Below are 18506 nucleotides of genomic sequence, written 5' to 3'. Positions count from 1 at the left end.
CATAGACTGTATACAGAATAAAATATTTACACACATTATATCAGTTAGTGTAAAGTTAAGAATGCCTCAATCAATGCTGCCTTGTACTTATAAAAAAACTTGCTCCTCATCAAATTTCCAAGTCTGTTTTTGTACTCACTTTTGAATTAATTTTAGTGGCTGGGACAAAAGGAAGTATTTCCCGTGTTTTTATTGGTTGTTTTGTTACACATTTTTAAAACAACACATAAAAGAACACAAATAATGTCATTGTGTTAATACTGTCAGTCCAAAACTATTTCTATTCTCTCTTTATCTTATTTACTTATTTACCCAACAGACGTTCAACAGCCCCTTCACATTAAAGAGGAAGAGGATTATCCACAGCCCACGAACATTAAAGAGGAAGATAATGATCCACAGCCCACCCACATTAAAGAGGAAGAGGAGGATCCACACATGAAAAAGGAAGAGGAGGGAGAGTGTGTTGTAGGGCAGAAGGAGGATGATGTCAGCAAGTTTCCACTGACTGTTGCTGTGAAGACTGAAGAGCATGAAGACAAAGCACCTGAGTCCTCACAGCTTCATCACAGTCCAAGTAAGCACATATCATTTTATTCTCAGGGCATTCAATCCATCACAACTGGACTGTTCACTTTGTCTTAGAAGACTCATCCAAGTAGGCTTCATCACTTCATGCTCATACACTTCAAGTCTTAAATCTAATCATTGGAATTTAGAGGGGAACTGCACTTTTTGGGGGAATTTTTCTATCGTTCACAATCATTATAAAAGACATGATGGTTGATATATATTGTTTTAAAATCACATTCTAACTCATAAATGTAAATAAGCCAATGGGAGGTCCTCTATAACCATCCAAAAAGTGCCAACAATACTCCATTTGCATTTTGTGGGTGAGCTCCTTTCTCACCTCGGTGCTGGTAAAAGATTATTCCAGATCATGAATCGTGCCTCTCACCTGGATAGCAGAAGGATGAGGATGTACTCTGACAAGTTGATATCGTTTGACAGCCAATTTAGACCCAGCAATGGCGAACGACACAAAAAGACACTTGACGTCACCCCCATTTTCCGTGCGACGATTATGAATCATTCTTCATCTAAATGGAAGTATAACGAGATTCTATCAGTCTGCGTCATAGTGACAGCAGACCTTGTACAGTAAGTGATGTTTTATTATGTTTGTTGGCTCTCAGGAAGTTTGCAGTGTGTAATATTCAGTGATTTTTATTATTTAGTTTTTATTTAGTTTTTATTTAAGCAGGTAAAATCCCATTGAGATCAAATATTTATTTTCCAAGGGAGACCTGGCCAAGAGGGCAGCAGCAAGGTTACATTAAAAACAGTAAACAACACTTAAAACATCAAATGTACAACATTAAAACTTGCTGACATAACACATGTGCATACAGACAAGGTAGACTGCAATCCTTTCACAGAAGCTTTAAACTCATTTAATGTAACAAGGGTTTGAAGTTGAATATTGGATTGTAGGTTATTCCAAGCCTTCGCTGCTGAAAACCTAAATGCTTTCTTGCCCAGTTCAGTTCTTACTTTGGGGACGACAAATTGCAGAACATTCATTGAACGAAGACTGTGACTTCCTTGTTTCTTTGTAAAAATACAAGACAGATAAGATGGGGTGATACCCAGAATGGTTTTGTCGATGAACACATACCAATGATTGAGGCGCCGAGAACATACAGATGTCCAGTTAACCATTGAGTATAACACACAATGGTGAGTAAGTTAACCATTGAGTATAACACACAATGGTGAGTAAATTAACCATTGAGTATAACACGCAATGGTGAGTAAGTTAACCATTGAGTATAACACACAATGGTGAGTAAATTGGTGATGAATCTCAGTGCCCCGTGGTACACACTATCCAGCTTGTGGGGACAACCAGCAGTAGCATTCATGTACAACACATCTCCATAGTCAATAACAGGTAAAAAGGTTGTTTCCACCAATTTCTGTTTCACAGTAAAAGAAAAGCAAGACTTGTTTCTATAATAAAATCCCAGTAAAAGTTTCAGTTGTTTTTTTTAAAAACATACTGAATGTGCTCCTTAAAACTCAAGTGGTCATCAATTAAAAATCCTAAATATTTAAAAGAAGATACTAACACAATTTTTTGCCTTTTTCTTGTTCAAATGTTCTCACACAGTGCTGATATTACAGTTTTTGATGTGGTAAAGAACATACACTTTGTTTTCTCTGCATTTAAAAGCAGTTGAAGATAGCAAAGTTGTTCTTGTACTCTGTCAAATGCATGTAGTAGATATTTAAAGGCCTCAGCAGGAGTGGGTGCTGTGTAGTATATGACAGTATCATCAGCGTAGGAATGGAAAGTTGAGTTCGGAATATTCTGTCCAAGATGATTAATTATTAATTAATAATGGACCCAACACAGAACCTTGAGGGAAACCCTTTTCCACTTGCAGTACGTCCGGGAAGGAACCCTCTATCTGAACAGCCTGAGTTCTACTTGTGAGGTCATTTGCAAACCATCCAACTGCTTGCTGAGAAAAACCAATAGCTGAAAGACGTTTGATTAAAATGACATGATCAACAGTATCAAATGCCTTTGAAAAGTCAATAAAGAGGGACAGACAGCACTGCTTCTTGTCAAGAGCTTCAGTTACATCGTTTATAAACTTCATAGCAGCAGTAACAGTACCGTACTGTGATTTCTGCCAAAACCTGACTGAAATGGTGACAGAATAAAGTTGGTGTCCAAAAAGTCTTTTATCTGTTCACTGATAAGGGATTCAAGCACTTTTTCCAGAACAGCGAGTTTAGAGATCGGTCTGTAATTATTTAGATTACTAGGGTCACCTCCTTTTAATAGGGGGATAACAAGGGCAGATTTCCAATCCAAGGGGATTTCATTTGAAATTAGAGTAAGGTTAAAAATGTGATTCAGTGGTCCAGCTTTAATTTCAGCTGCCAACTTTAGGAAGAGCGGCTCCCACTTATCTGAGCCAGCTGGCTTTCTAGGTTTAAGTTGTTTTCGAGCCCTCATGACCTCTGTTGTGGTAAAGGGCGTAAAGTTAAAAACCTGGGTATTTTCAACGGTTCTTTCCGGAGTTAGCGGAACTTCAGTAAAGTTGTCAGAATTATAGAGAAAACCAGAGGAAATAAAATGATTATTATAATGACTACCCATTTCTCACGGATAAATCATGCAGGTAAGGTTGGATTTTATCATTCAACTTTGCGTCTTGCGAGGACGTCCATGTAAACAAACAAGGACTAGGACCCCACATCTGCCACCCGTGACTGCATATCCATTTAACTAACTAACTATTATTCAATCATCACCATATTTCATGTTTGTCCTGTTGTTGGTTAATAAAAGTTCACAACCATAAAATACTTCCAGTAAGATGTGTAATAAGAGCTATAAATGATTTAGATATGATAGTTTTTATGCATATATTTGATTAGGCCAACCTCACATCATGTGGATGGTTGGCATAAGAGCTGCAAAGTAAAATACAGTAACACCTCATTTGTTCTGCAGACGTCCAGCGGGTGTCAGCGGGGAGTCATGAAGAGGAGTGGCACACCAGTGTGGGACAGAAGGAGCTACAGGCCCCCTCCCACATTAAAGAGGAGCAGCTTCATGATGAAGATGAAGCTCAGTCCTTACAGCTTCATCACAGTCAAAGTGAGGAGAACAGAGGGGCGGAGCTTGTAAGTCAACACATCACAGAAGCTGATGGAGACAGCATCTTTGCTCCACTGTCAGACATGGACCACATGATGTCACACTCTTCTGATCACAGTGACCACATCCAAAAACCTTTGGAGAGTAAAAATGACTCTAAAAGTGATACGAGACATCACACTAACAACAAACACTTTGACTGCTCTGAATGTGGGAAATCATTTAGAAAGAAGAGTCATTTTACAGTACACATGAGAACACATACTGGGGAGAAACCTTTTACTTGCTCTGTTTGTAAGAAGAGTTTCTCCACAAAACCTAACTTGACCACACACATGAGAACACACACGGGAGAGAAACCTTTTACTTGCTCTGTTTGTAAGAAGAGTTTCTCCAGAAAGCTTGACATGACCACACACATGAGAACACACACTGGAGAGAAACCTTTTACTTGCTCTGTTTGTGCTAAAAGATTCAATATTAAAAAATACATGATATATCACATGAGAACACACACAGGTGAGAAACAATTTAGTTGCTCTGTTTGTAAGAAGAGTTTCTCCAGAAAGCATCACATGACCACACACATGAGAACACACACTGGAGAGAAACCTTTTGCTTGCTCTGTTTGTAAGAAGAGTTTCTCCAGCATGAAATGCATGACCACACACATGAGAACACACACTGGAGAGAAACCTTTTAGTTGCAGTGTGTGTGATGAAACATTCAGGTTTAAGTATCAGGTCAGTAAACACAAGTGTGTAACAGTCATGGAAGCTGCAGGGATGTCCATCCATCCATCCATCCATTTTCTACCGCTTATTCCCTTCGGGGTTGTGGGGGGCGCTGGAGCCTATGTCAGCTACAATCGGGCGGAAGGTGGGGTACACCCTGGACAAGTCGCCACCTCATCGCAGGGCCAACACAGATAGACAGACAACATTCACACTCACATTGACACACTAGGGACCATTTAGGGTTGCCAATCAACCTATCCCCAGGTGCATGTCTTTGGAGGTGGGAGGAAGCCGGAGTACCCTGAGGGAACCCACGCAGTCACGGGGAGAACATGCAAACTCCACACAGAAAGATCCCGAGGTCGGGATTGATCTCTCGACTACTCAGGACCCTCATATTGTTAGGCAGACGCACTAACCCCTTCCCACCGTGCTGCAGGGATGTAAAAACAGTTAAACAGTGATTGTGCTAAATGTAGTTTAAAAACACAGCATGTTTAATATGAATGTATATTTGATGTTGTATGTAGTGCTTCTCATCTTCTAGTCTTATATGTTGTCCTGTACTTACTTTTTAAGTTGTGTGCATGTATTGAGTATTATATATGTAGCTACTATTTTATTTTATTTTATCATTGTTTAAAGAGATTGCATTTTATTTTTTAAATTTGTTTTTTTGTGTGTCTTATAAAATTACACATTTTTTCGATTGTATTTTATTGATGTTATTATCCAATTAAAAGTATGAATGAATAAAATGGTTAACAAAATGTGGACTCTGGTAGATTAGCAGCATTGTTACATCATGGATGTTAACTACTGCAAAACATCAACAAAGAAGAAAAATGCTGAAGTTAGCAACACATCACTGAACTTTAGAGCCATCGTGAGTGGAGTTGCTTGTTTTTATTGCTGCATTTGTACTTATTTCACCTCACATCTTCACTTTTAATCCTAAAGTCTTCTTCACATATATTGTTGTAGGCTTCTAACATTGATGTTTCTGATGTGTGTGTGTAGTCTGTGGAAAGGGTTGTTGTCCCTTGTGGATCCAATTGTTCACTTGCACAGATACATCTTCATCATCATCATCATCATCATCACCGGCCCACTACTGGACAAAACCTTAGCATTAATGTTTTAACATAAGTGTGACCTCATTATTCCTTGATAATAAGACTAAAAATACAGCTTTAAGCACTGTATTAGAGTGCTTCTTGTAGTACTCCAACTCGCCACACTGAGAAGTGGGGGCGATCATGAGCTAGCAGATGCATGTTGCGATCATGTTTTATCAGCGAGGAAGACAACATTTGTGTTTACTTTTTTGTCGGATCCAAGTTTTAATGCTCTGCTGAATAAATGAATCACTATGGCTGCCAATATGGAGGATTATTTATATATTTAAGATCAAATACTTCTCTTAACAGCTAGAAAAATGACACCACAAAAAAAGTGAACTAGCAGCAGGACTCAGTAAATATTTTATTAATTGACTAATTAATAAACTATAAAGAGTAACATGACAGTGTATATTTCACAAGAGTTGACTAAAGTGTAAAATGGGAATGCTACATAAAATGCTTAACATAGACTAATACTGATACTGTGTAATCATTTATTTGTCCTAACATTATTTTGGGATATAAATTGATGTCCCCCCAATGTTAAACTCATTTCTACGCTCACTGTGTGAAGACTGGAGGTTAATGTACTAATAAAGTAAAAAGATGTAGCACAAATGATGTGTATATATGTTAGCCAATAACAAGTCCGTCTGTAAGGCACACAAACACATTTATTCAACATCGTTATGATGTAACATGGAAGATGCTAACGTTAAGCTAACTAGCGAGGTGATGCTGTGAAGAGCTGCTCCGCAAAGTTGGCATACAACCAAAACATACTTTAAAATGTTATTATTAATGTTCACTTTCAATGTATTTATTTGGAACATGTCAAAACTTTACAAGCACAACTTTTGCTCAAGTGATCAAGCGTCCAACATGAGTGGAAGAAGCAGAGCTTGTCTGGTCCCCCCCAGTGTAAAAACTAAATGCTTGTCTGGTCCCCCCCAGTGTAAAAACTAAATGCTTGTCTGGTCCCCCCCCAGTGTAAAAACTAAATTCTTGTCTGGTCCCCCCCAGTGTAAAAACTAAATGCTTGTCTGGTCCCCCCCCAGTGTAAAAAGTAAATTATTGTCTGGTCCCCCCCAGTGTAAAAACTAAATGCTTGTCTGGTCCCCCCCAGTGTAAAAACTAAATGCCACTCAATGATGTGTTGAGTTGAGTTGAGTGTATTTATTTCTATGTGACATTTAAAACAAGCTCAGTTGGCCAAAGTGCTGTACAGACATAAGACATAAGGTGCACATAGTGTCACATTAACATGGTAACACAGGAGGATGAATACAATACAATAGTAAAATATACCTTAAAAGAAGTGCAGAATATATCACCTAAAATACTAAAATGTAATAAATAAATAAAAAGGATAAAAGAAGAAATGATTAAAAACAGCCAAGATGCTGCCTAACTGGATTTGAACGCCAGGGAGTAAAAATATGTTTTTATATAGAAATAGTCTCAGAGACTGGGAGGATCTAATAGATAGTGGAAGGTTGTTCCACAGTCTGGGCCCTGCCACTGAGAAGGATCCATCTCCTCTGGTTTTTAGCCTAGTTTTTGGGACAGCCAGGAGGAGCTGGTCTGAAGACCTCAGGGTCCTGCTGGGTTAGGTTTAGGGTTACCCTAACCCCCTACTGTACTGTTTACTTGTTGAAATACCCTTTTTAGAGCAAATATCTACCCACATGGACACTTTGTTGCTGCCAAAAATGTATTTCAAATAATATTTTGATATTGACACACAGGGGCGTCACTAGCTTTTAAGGACAGGGGGGGCTTAGCCCCCAGGAGATGCACAGGATGCGAGCGAACGTAGCGCACGAGCACAAATCTTCACAAACGTCTAACAAAGACTTAGAAATGATTCATTGTTATTATTATTATTTCAGTGGGTTTATTTTCAATGTGTGTTCAGTACAACAACAACAATGACATTTTGTTGACAGCATCAACAAGAAACAATGACTTGCATGATCCTTCAAGATACACTGAAACACAATGAAAGTCATGGCATTAGCCTCGATGTTATTACTTCACAACATAGAGGCTAATGCCACCACTTTTGCTCACAATACAATAATTGTTTGTTCCCAAATATTTTGAAGTTGCACAGATTACATTTTGGGAACATATGTGACTAAAATGGTTGTAAATTCAAGCCCTGGAAATATTACTTAATTACTTGAATTAAAGTCATATCTGGACCGGGATAATTTGGCTTGTATATAATATATTTATATATATATATATATATATATATATATATATATATATATATATATATATATATATATATATATATATATATATATATATATATATATATATATATATATATTATGGCAAGCCGTTAAGGAAATTAAATATATATGGAAGTCTGAATACTCCTCTCTGAGCTGCCACCTTAACGTGGTAGAGGAGTTTGCGTGTCCCAATGATCCTAGGAGCTATGTTGTCCGGGGGCTTTATGCCCCCTGGTAGGGTCTCCCAAGGCAAACTGGTCCTAGGTGAGGGATCAGACAAAGAGCAGCTCGAAGATCTCTATGAGGAACACTGACAAGGAACCCAGATTTCCCTCGCCCGGACGCGGGTCACTGGGGGGCTTAAGAATATTTTAGGGGGGCTTGAGCCCCCCTAAAATAGGCCTAACAACGCCAATGTTGACACATTTCATCTCTGCATACTCTACTAGAATACCCTTATGAGCATTACATATACTGTATATAAATCAAGTACCTATTTTACTGTTTACTTGTAGAAATACCCTTTACAAAGTTAAAATATGCCAAAACAACCACTTTGCTGCTGCCAAAAATTGATTTCAAGTAATATTTTGATATTGACACATCTCATCTCTGCATATTCTACTAGAATACCCTTATGAGCATTACATATATCAACACCTACTGTACTGTTTACTTGTTGAAATACCCTTTTTAGAGCTAAAAACTACCCAAATGGCCACTTTGCTGCTGCCAAAAATAGATTACAGACAATATTAACAATAATAACAAAATGTCAAAACATTTCTGTTAGAATAATTGTTTCTAAATGATCACAAAAAACTTTGTATTACATTGTGTTCCTGACAAAAGGACAGGGGCTGTCTTCGAAACGTACCAAGAAGAATGCTCGTAAAACTCCACTGGGACTTCAAAGCGGACAGATGGCAGGATCCGCCCGACTTCCAGAGGAACTCTTTTTGAAGTATTTTACAAACTCTTTTTGAACTATTTTATGGAACCCTCTTTGAACTATTTTATGGAACTGTTTTTTTTAACTTTTTTACAACCTCTGCTTTTGAACTGTTCGGTAACCGAAGGCAACGCTGTTTACGACCCACTTCCCTCTGGAAGCAGCTGTGGTCAGGTGGGGGTAGAAAGTCAAATAAAGAAGGAGTGCAATCTTTTGGCAGAGCGTGGTTGAAGACTGTACAGAAAGTACAGTCGCCATGTTTCTCCTCAATATTGAGTCCAAATTTAATTCTGTCTCTGTTTGATTATTTGCCTCTTGTCTTGTTTAATGGATGTCATCAGTGTTTGAACCTGATATTTCTCTAAAAAACAATATTATACATTCTGAAAATGTGAACGATAGCAAAAATACACCTACAACTTTCAGAAAATTTCACGAGCAAACACTTTGTTTAAAAGGTTTTTACTGTACCAAAATTCTAAATAAGTAAATAAAAATGACTGATAAACACTGGAAAACTGTCACTGAATGTCTTAGTGTGATGTCATTCTGTCACAGACAAATGCTACACAGCTCCATGCTGGTGCTGAGAGAACATTTGTTTGTTATATTTGTGTAATGTTTTATATATATATATATATATATATATATATATATATATATATATATATATATATATATATATATATATACACACGCACACACATGCATATATACACACAAACACTCAATTTGACATACAAAATAACTACTATTTTTAAGAACAAGTTACAGTAATATATAATACATATAACATATAATATATATGTATATATAAAAAAATATATATATATATACATGCTTATACATATTTATATTATATATATATATATATATATATATATATATATATATATATATATAGACATATAAACTATATGGGTATATATTTTCTCCAAAAAGGGTATTTCAACAAGTAAACAGTACAGTAGGTAGTTGATGTTGATATATGTAATGCTCATAAGGGTATTCTAGTCAAATATGCGATGTGTAAATATCAAAATATTACGTGGAATCACTTTTTGTCAGGCAATATTACATTTAATGACAATGTTACATAAATGAATACATCCAAACACGTTGTACATATTTATTATGTGCAGGAAGAAATAACAGTTACAATTGTGTGTATCTTCCAAACAAGAAAGAGGTTTTATCACATCACCATGGGACTAACAACACTCCTTTAAATCTCATCAATACCACAGAAGAGGCAAACTGTCCTTTTCCAGGCACCATAAAGTCTTAAATAATGTCAAACACGTAGCGATACAACAACCAGGAAGATAAAGTGTTTGTCTCACACCTACTAATCCACTGTGGACACACCAAGACACAAATGGAGGTTCAGTGACCTCCGCCAAGGAAACACATTTTTGTCAGCCATTCACATTTTGCCACAACACACATGAGGGAAAGTCCTAGTTGGAAATACTAATATTGTGTGTAAGTCACGTGATACATGTTGTGTGTAAGTCACGTGATACATGTTGTGTGTAAGTCACGTGATACATGTTGTGTGTAAGTCACGTGATACATGTTGTGTGTAAGTCACGTGATACATGTTGTGTGTAAGTCACGTGATACATGTTGTGTGTAAGTCACGTGATACATGTTGTGTGTAAGTCACGTGATACATGTTGTGTGTAAGTCACGTGATACATGTTGTGTGTAAGTCACGTGATACATGTTGTGTGTAAGTCACGTGATACATGTTGTGTGTAAGTCACGTGATACATGTTGTTGAGTATTAAACTCTGCGACTGGTTTTTTCGGATATTGACCACGTTGGGGTTCCGGTCAGAGAACACACAGTCATCATTTGGACTCTTCCAACTTTAATGGTGCATATTGGTTTAGGTTCATTTCTTTAGTTAGTTAGTATCTGTAAATCAGAAGCAAACACCCATCAACATTTATGTCATTTAACTAAACAACAATATAATTATATGCTCAAAGTAAAATACTAGAGACATAATATATTGCATTTCTACAATGGCATGTGAGCTAGCCACATTAGCAGCAACAATGCTATCCTTAACAGGGAGATGTTAGCTCGTAGCATTCTGACAACACAGCACCAATAATACTCATAAAACACCACTAGATGTTACACAAACACAGTGATGTCTATTAATAAACTAAATTAGTCTTATATAATAATCAACATACTCACATCGTCAAAGACTAGAGCACCGATTAAACGTAGCAGAGAAACAAGTCAGCACACATTAACACACGTCAAAAGGGAAGCGGAAGTGACCCCTAAGGAAGGAAGCGGAAGTGACACTGTCAAGAAATGCTTCAAAATAAAGTATCTGAAAACATAGATAAACATGGAGAATTCTTAACACATGTTGTGTGTAAGTCATGTGTGTAAGATGACAAAAAGAGATGTGAGTTGTTTTCAAGGCTTTGGTCCTGAAAAGATGGAAGGCTTTTGCTGGGCGCGGTGGATATTTGGAATGGAAGAAACCTTGGAGGGGACCACAAGTGGTAATGATGATGCCAGCCTATTTCATCCTAAACTTCATTGCAAAAGGACGCTTTCTTCTTTCCTTTATATTTTTCCGCAAAAACATTTCGGCGACGGGATTTTCAATGTAAAAGCTTTAATTTGCATTTTCTTTGCAGCCGACTTGCTTCCTCTCGTCGAAACCAGGAAGTATCCTTCGGCCAGTTCAATCCCGGGTTGGGGTTGATGGAAGGAGTTTGGAAAAAAAAACAAATGTGAGAAAAGTTGGCCCCCCCGCGACGGTCCTTTGGTCCGGGGTCCCCCCTTACGACTGTCCTTCGCCATTCTTTTCTCTTCTTTTTTAATATTTGTACAAACCTTCACTCGCCCAAAAAAAAAGAAAAGTTTTCGTGCACGACTTGAGTCCAGCTTTTCTTCCATGTTAAAATCGGTAATGATAACAATCTTTTTTCGTGTTTTTCTGAGGTAAAAAAGAAACAAAACAAAAAAAGTTTCTCCCCCTTACCGTTAAACGCCGCCACGGGAATGGGGGGGGGGGGGGGGGGGGGGGGGGGGGAGAAAAGAAAAGGCCCTTTTTAAAAAAAATCTTTGACCTGGTCCTGGCTATTTGGGCGTGCTTCAGTTGGGACAAAAGAAGCATGTAAAGGATCTTGGACTGTTTTGGACAAAAAGCCTTCCCACCTGACTTGTCAATGAGCTGCAGAGACTGAGAGGGCATCATCTTCTACCACCACAAAACAAATGAAGCAAGAAAAGTCTTTTCCCAACCTTGAAAAGGGAAGAGGCGGAGAGAAGCAGTTTGTCGCTACATGCGGAAACAAATGCCAAATGGTGTGTGTATCATCTAATAGTGGCCTTCAGATTTCTGTCCTGGGAGTTAAAGACATACACTTGGTTGTCTCCGGTACTGAGAAAGACATGATTCCGTAGTAAGGAGCCCACTTTCACAATACACCACTGTGAGAAATAAGCAAACTCCTTCCTTCCATCTTTATTTACAGCGGAAGAGAGACCACCACTGTTTCCCGCGCCTCAAATTCTGACCAATAGCAGTTTGCATTTAGCGGTCATCAAGTCTTTATTTTGTCTCTTACTGTGGTGTTGTCTTTATTTTGATATGGCATACAGGATGTGATGTTATTATGCTTGACACATTGACTCCTCTGGAGAATAAACTGATCATTACAACTCATATTAGTAGATTAAAGAAAGAATTTTGCTTTGATTTATTGTTTGAAATACTTAAGTGTTAAACTATAGTATTGTTGTTACTTCAATGTTTACGCCAATCAAGCACTTGATGGCGTTGTGTTGCTAGACTAGGAAGCGGAAGTAGCGTTCATGAGGAGTTTCCATCATACAATTATTGATATTGTCTCTCAGTATGCAAAATAAAGGGACTTTGATTTATTGCATCAAATGTTAGTTGTAGTATTTACATGTTTTTCTTCAACAGTTGGGCAAGACAACCACAAGGTGGCGAAGGCCGCACCAGCACTTGTGTGGCTCAACCATGAAGAAGAAAACTATCCAATCAAAACATTTTCAAGAAAACTGTCATATTTCAATTCGCTTTGCTTGTTTGTTTTTTTTGCCATTTTTACAACTTTTATCCGGCTTTTAAATCAAGCCCAAATGGAGCTTTTTAACGAAAGTGATACATTTATGATGTTGAAAAGAAGTCAGTTTTAATTGTAAACACTGCAGATAAAATGACAAGACGCATGTAGCAGCTTTTTGTTTATAGCATTTCTTTGTTGCAAAGTAGTGTTGTTGAAGCAAGTCTTTAACTCTTTCATTGTTAATCATCAAATGTAAATAAACAAATGTAGATACTTTTTCTTATGCCTTCTGATCTCTCTCTCTCTCTCTCTCTCTCTCTCTCTCTGTCTCTCTCTCTCTCTCTCTCTCTCTCTCTTAAATTTGCAAAAAAGTTTATAGTTAAAATGTTTGCAACATAACTTTCAAGCCATGCTTGTTTAAACTAATGTAAATTACTGATAATCAATGCTATCGCCTCAAATTGGCTATCATTAATTCAGTGTAGGGTTATAGACATCGTGTTGAAATCCCATGCTGTTCCAGGCGCTGTAGCTGTCAGTCAAGGTGCCTGTTTGTTAAATAGGAGATGTTGGGCTCAAATCCCGTCAGTGTCTTGATGATTTTTCTGTAACACTTTCTCAGTTTGTTTTCAAACCACATGAATGCAAGCCAAATTCTATTCGTTTTGAATAAAATCCCAATGGATCCACAGAGTTTGATGTTTACTGCAATGTTTTCTTCCAAAAAATGCCATTTTAAATGTGGATTGAACCAGGACTCAGAAAGAAACACTACTTCAGATGGGTTCCAAATCACTTTGTTACAAGTAGTTTGTCTGGATATTCACCAGAGTAAGCATCCTGGAGTTTAAGACAGCAGAGTGGCGCAGCGGAAGCGTGCTGGGCCCATAACCCAGAGGTCGATGGATCGAAACCATCCTCTGCTATGATTTAGGTTTCAGGTGACTATTTGACTGGTTCTTAATTTGAAAGCAAGGCCAACACTCATTCAGACTGCAGCTGTCTTCTCTAACTCTTTGGGAATTACACCTATGATTCCTGCTAAAAGAGAGGTTAAACATCTTATCAGTCAATCTAAACAGTACAGTTGCAATCCATTGAAAGCCCTGAGAATACAGTGACTTGAATGAATGAGAAATTTCACAGGTTGGGCGTGACATTTTCATGGAACCCAGCATTCATGATGTTGAAGCCTGAGGTCTGCCTATATGAGAACCCTCTAAATTTGGTGTCGTGTGTGCTCGGCTGTACATGAGGTGGTCAGCTATGTTGCAAACTACTTTATGATGAAACACAGGACCTTGCTATCATTTATTTCCTTGCTTATTTATAAAGGTGTTGGAGCCAAATTTCCCTATTTGTTTATAATGCTTTTATTTTATTTTCTCTAATTGATTGTTGGGTTCAGCATGTTGTATTTCCTTTTTTGGCAGATTGCTCCGCCCACTTCCTGTTAAGAACCAGGAAGTGTCGACAGGGAGGGGACTGTTGCTATGGTGGGGTTACCATGGCAGCCTCCTTAAATTGAGTTCAGGTGTGAGCATGGGCAGGGCGATTGGAGGACAAACAGTTTTCGACCGTGTGGTGTCGTGTCGTGTCATATCATATCGTGTTGTGTCATGTGGTGACAATGCTGGTATAATGTGCCATTCAAGGTTAGCATACTTTGTTATATAACTTACATTTGGTTTAATTTAGATAGTTTGTAATAAACGGATTGTCATATCCAAACACAGTTCTACAGTACTGGACATTCTATCATTTACACGCGTCAAACTGGTCAACACAGTCGCCCTCGGTACCAGCCCAAAGGTAAGGGCTGTACAAAAGGTAAGAAGGAAAGTAAAAAGACGGCCAATGGAAAACATGGTGCTCGCTAGTCTTATTGCTGTTATTAGCTGCATTGCATTTCTTGCCTTTTGTGGATGTTGTTAAATCCCTTGTGCACGTAGAATGTGTTCTACTTTGTAGCATGTTTTGTCTGTCGCAGCCCGCATTTCAAACGTTCTTCCTCTTAACCGAGTTCAGAAACCTCTTTTACTCCACAGGCATTGGTGGTTCAGTGGTAGAATTCTCGCCTGCCACGCGGGAGACCCGGGTCCGATTCCCGGCCAATGCATTCTGTTGCTTTTATTACATTTTAACTAATATTCATAAGGGACAAAAGCAATGTTTGTGACAACCGCAAGACGCAGGCATTCCACCCAAAAGGCATATTGGACTCGCCGAAGTCTGAAGCAGTGTACTTCTAGTTACGCTAATCCAAAGACAATGACATCGGGACATCGTAACATGAGATTTTATAATTTTTTGGGGAGTAATTAATCAAGTAAACCAGTAAGTCTCTGTGGCGCAATCGGTCAGCGCGTTCGGCTGTTAACTGAGAGGATGGTGGTTCAAGCCCACCCAGGGACGAAATCTTGACTCGACCACAGGTGTTTGAGGGTTTTCTTGTACAGCCCATGTCCTTCTCTAAATTTGCAAAAAAGTTTCTAGTTAAAACGTGTGCCACGTTTGCAACATAACTTTCAAGCCATTCTTGTTTAAACTAATGTAAATTACTGATAATCAATGCTATCGCCTCATATTGGCTATCATTAATTCAGTGTCGCATGTTTGGTCCGTCGCAGCCCGCATTTCAAACGTTCTTCCTCTTAACCGAGTTCATAAATCTCTTTTACTCCACAGGCATTGGTGGTTCAATGGTAGAATTCACGCGGGAGACCCGGGTCCGATTCCCGGCCAATGCATTCTGTTGCTTTTATTACATTTTAACTAATATTCATAAGGGACAAAAGCAATGTTTGTGACAACCGCAAGACGCAGGCATTCCACCCAAAGGGCATATTGGACTCACCGAAGGCTGAATCAGTGTACTTCTAGTTACCCCCATCCAAAGACAATGACAATCGGTCAGCACGTTCGGCTGTTAACTGAGAGGATGGTGGTTCAAGCCCACCCAGGGACGAAATCTTGACTCGAGCACGGGGGTTTGAGGGTTTTCTTGTACAGCCCATGTCCTTCTCTAAATTTGCAAAAAAGTTTCTAGTTAAAACATGTGCCACGTTTGCAACATAACTTTCAAGCCATTCTTGTTTAAACTAATGTAAATTACTGATAATCAATGCTATCGCCTCATTTTGGCTATCATTAATTCAGTGTAGCATGTTTGGTACGTCGCAGCCCGCATTTCAAACGTTCTTCCTCTTAACCGAGTTCATAAATCTCTTTTACTCCACAGGCATTGGTGGTTCAGTGGTAGAATTCTCGCCTGCCACGCGGGAGACCCGGGTCCGATTCCCGGCCAATGCATTCTGTTGCTTTTATTACATTTTAACTAATATTCATAAGGGACAAAAGCAATGTTTGTGACAACCGCAAGACGCAGGCATTCCACCCAAAAGGCATATTGGACTCGCCGAAGTCTGAAGCAGTGTACTTCTAGTTACGCTAATCCAAAGACAATGACATCGGGACATCGTAACATGAGATTTTATAATTTTTTGGGGAGTAATTAATCAAGTAAACCAGTAAGTCTCTGTGGCGCAATCGGTCAGCGCGTTCGGCTGTTAACTGAGAGGATGGTGGTTCAAGCCCACCCAGGGACGAAATCTTGACTCGACCACAGGTGTTTGAGGGTTTTCTTGTACAGCCCATGTCCTTCTCTAAATTTGCAAAAAAGTTTCTAGTTAAAACGTGTGCCACGTTTGCAACATAACTTTCAAGCCATTCTTGTTTAAACTAATGTAAATTACTGATAATCAATGCTATCGCCTCATATTGGCTATCATTAATTCAGTGTCGCATGTTTGGTCCGTCGCAGCCCGCATTTCAAACGTTCTTCCTCTTAACCGAGTTCATAAATCTCTTTTACTCCACAGGCATTGGTGGTTCAATGGTAGAATTCACGCGGGAGACCCGGGTCCGATTCCCGGCCAATGCATTCTGTTGCTTTTATTACATTTTAACTAATATTCATAAGGGACAAAAGCAATGTTTGTGACAACCGCAAGATGCAGGCATTCCACCCAAAGGGCATATTGGACTCACCGAAGGCTGAATCAGTGTACTTCTAGTTACCCCCATCCAAAGACAATGACAATCGGTCAGCACGTTCGGCTGTTAACTGAGAGGATGGTGGTTCAAGCCCACCCAGGGACGAAATCTTGACTCGAGCACGGGGGTTTGAGGGTTTTCTTGTACAGCCCATGTCCTTCTCTAAATTTGCAAAAAAGTTTCTAGTTAAAACATGTGCCACGTTTGCAACATAACTTTCAAGCCATTCTTGTTTAAACTAATGTAAATTACTGATAATCAATGCTATCGCCTCATTTTGGCTATCATTAATTCAGTGTAGCATGTTTGGTCCGTCGCAGCCCGCATTTCAAACGTTCTTCCTCTTAACCGAGTTCATAAATCTCTTTTACCCCACAGGCATTGGTGGTTCAGTGGTAGAATTCTCGCCTGCCACGCGGGAGACCCGGGTCCGATTCCCGGCCAATGCATTCTGTTGCTTTTATTACATTTTAACTAATATTCATAAGGGACAAAAGCAATGTTTGTGAAAACCGCAAGACGCAGGCATTCCACCCAAAGGGCATATTGGACTCACCGAAGGCTGAATCAGTATACTTCTAGTTACGCCCATCCAAAGACAATGACAATCGGTCAGCACGTTCGGCTGTTAACTGAGAGGATGGTGGTTCAAGCCCACCCAGGGACGAAATCTTGACGCGAGCACGAGGGTTTGAGGGTTTTCTTGTACAGTCCATGTCCTTCTCTAAATTTGCAAAAAAGTTTCTAGTAAAAACGTTTGCAACATAACTTTCAAGCCATGCTTGTTTAAACTAATGTAAATTACTGATAATCAATGCTATCGCCTCAAATTGGCTATCATTAATTCAGTGTAGGGTTATAGACATCGTGTTGAAATCCAATGCTGTTCCAGGCACTGTAGCCGTCAGTCAAGGTGCCTGTTTGTTAAATAGGAGATGTTGGGCTCAAATCCCGTCAGTGTCTTGAAGTTTTTTCTGTAACACTTTCTCAGTTTGTTTTCAAACCACATGAATGCAAGCCAAATTCTATTCGTTTTGAATAAAATCCCAATGGATCCACAGAGTTTGATGTTTACTGCAATGTTTTCTTCCAAAAAATGCCATTTTAAATGTGGATTGAACCAGGACTCAGAAAGAAACACTACTTCAGATGGGTTCCAAATCACTTTGTTACAAGTAGTTTGTCTGGATATTCACCAGAGTAAGCATCCTGGAGATTAAGACAGCAGAGTGGCGCAGCGGAAGCGTGCTGGGCCCATAACCCAGAGGTTGATGGATAGAAACCATCCTCTGCTATGATTTAGGTTTCAGTTGTCTATTTGACTGGTTCTTAATTTGAAAGCAAGGCCAACACTCATTCAGACTGCAGCTGTCTTCTCTAACTCTTTGGGAATTACACCTATGATTCCTGCTAAAAGAGAGGTTAAACATCTTATAAGTCAATCTAAACAGTACAGTTGCAATCCATTGAAAGCCCTGAGAATACAGTGACTTGAATGAATGAGAAATTTCACAGGTTTGTGCGTGACATTTTCATGGAACCCAGCATTCATGATGTTGAAGCCTGAGGTCTGCCTATATGAGAACCCTCTAAATTTGGTGTCGTGTGTGCTCGGCTGTACATGAGGTGGTC

General features: G+C 39.0%; 3 protein-coding genes and 5 non-coding genes across 8 annotated transcripts in view; 7 read left to right on the top strand and 1 right to left on the bottom strand.

The window, feature by feature from the left end:
• The window catches only part of LOC133570591 (uncharacterized), a 463307-nt gene that overhangs the window by 294669 nt on the left and 150132 nt on the right, over nt 1-18506 (bottom strand). The gene's annotated exons all lie outside the window — the stretch shown is intronic.
• The window catches only part of LOC133570556 (uncharacterized), a 119199-nt gene that overhangs the window by 70415 nt on the left and 30278 nt on the right, over nt 1-18506 (top strand). Inside the window, exons 2-3 of the mRNA XM_072916521.1 lie at nt 320-577; nt 3536-3758. Of these exons, the coding sequence (XP_072772622.1) occupies nt 320-577; nt 3536-3758 (481 nt within the window). The remainder of the gene's footprint in view (nt 1-319; nt 578-3535; nt 3759-18506) is intronic.
• LOC140680131 (uncharacterized) lies at nt 3745-5110 on the top strand. Its single transcript, XM_072916500.1, has one exon. The coding sequence runs from the start codon at nt 3766-3768 to the stop codon at nt 4612-4614; it is 849 nt and encodes a 282-aa protein (XP_072772601.1). The 5' UTR covers nt 3745-3765; the 3' UTR covers nt 4615-5110.
• Nucleotides 14867-14937, top strand: trnag-gcc (transfer RNA glycine (anticodon GCC)). Its single transcript has one exon. It is a non-coding gene; the product is annotated as a tRNA-Gly (tRNA).
• trnan-guu (transfer RNA asparagine (anticodon GUU)) lies at nt 15160-15233 on the top strand. Its single transcript has one exon. It is a non-coding gene; the product is annotated as a tRNA-Asn (tRNA).
• On the top strand, nt 16060-16130 carry trnag-gcc (transfer RNA glycine (anticodon GCC)). Its single transcript has one exon. It is a non-coding gene; the product is annotated as a tRNA-Gly (tRNA).
• Nucleotides 16353-16426, top strand: trnan-guu (transfer RNA asparagine (anticodon GUU)). The gene has a single exon. It is a non-coding gene; the product is annotated as a tRNA-Asn (tRNA).
• On the top strand, nt 17253-17323 carry trnag-gcc (transfer RNA glycine (anticodon GCC)). The gene has a single exon. It is a non-coding gene; the product is annotated as a tRNA-Gly (tRNA).

This window comes from Nerophis lumbriciformis, linkage group LG28 (genome assembly GCF_033978685.3).
Source record: "Nerophis lumbriciformis linkage group LG28, RoL_Nlum_v2.1, whole genome shotgun sequence".
NCBI classification, from domain to species: domain Eukaryota; kingdom Metazoa; phylum Chordata; class Actinopteri; order Syngnathiformes; family Syngnathidae; genus Nerophis; species Nerophis lumbriciformis.
This window is presented reverse-complemented; position numbering and strand designations above follow the sequence as displayed.

Coding starts and splice junctions, on each gene's coding strand:
- LOC140680131 (XM_072916500.1), top strand. CDS start 3,766: ATGGACCACATGATGTCACACTCTTCTGATCACAGTGACCACATCCAA.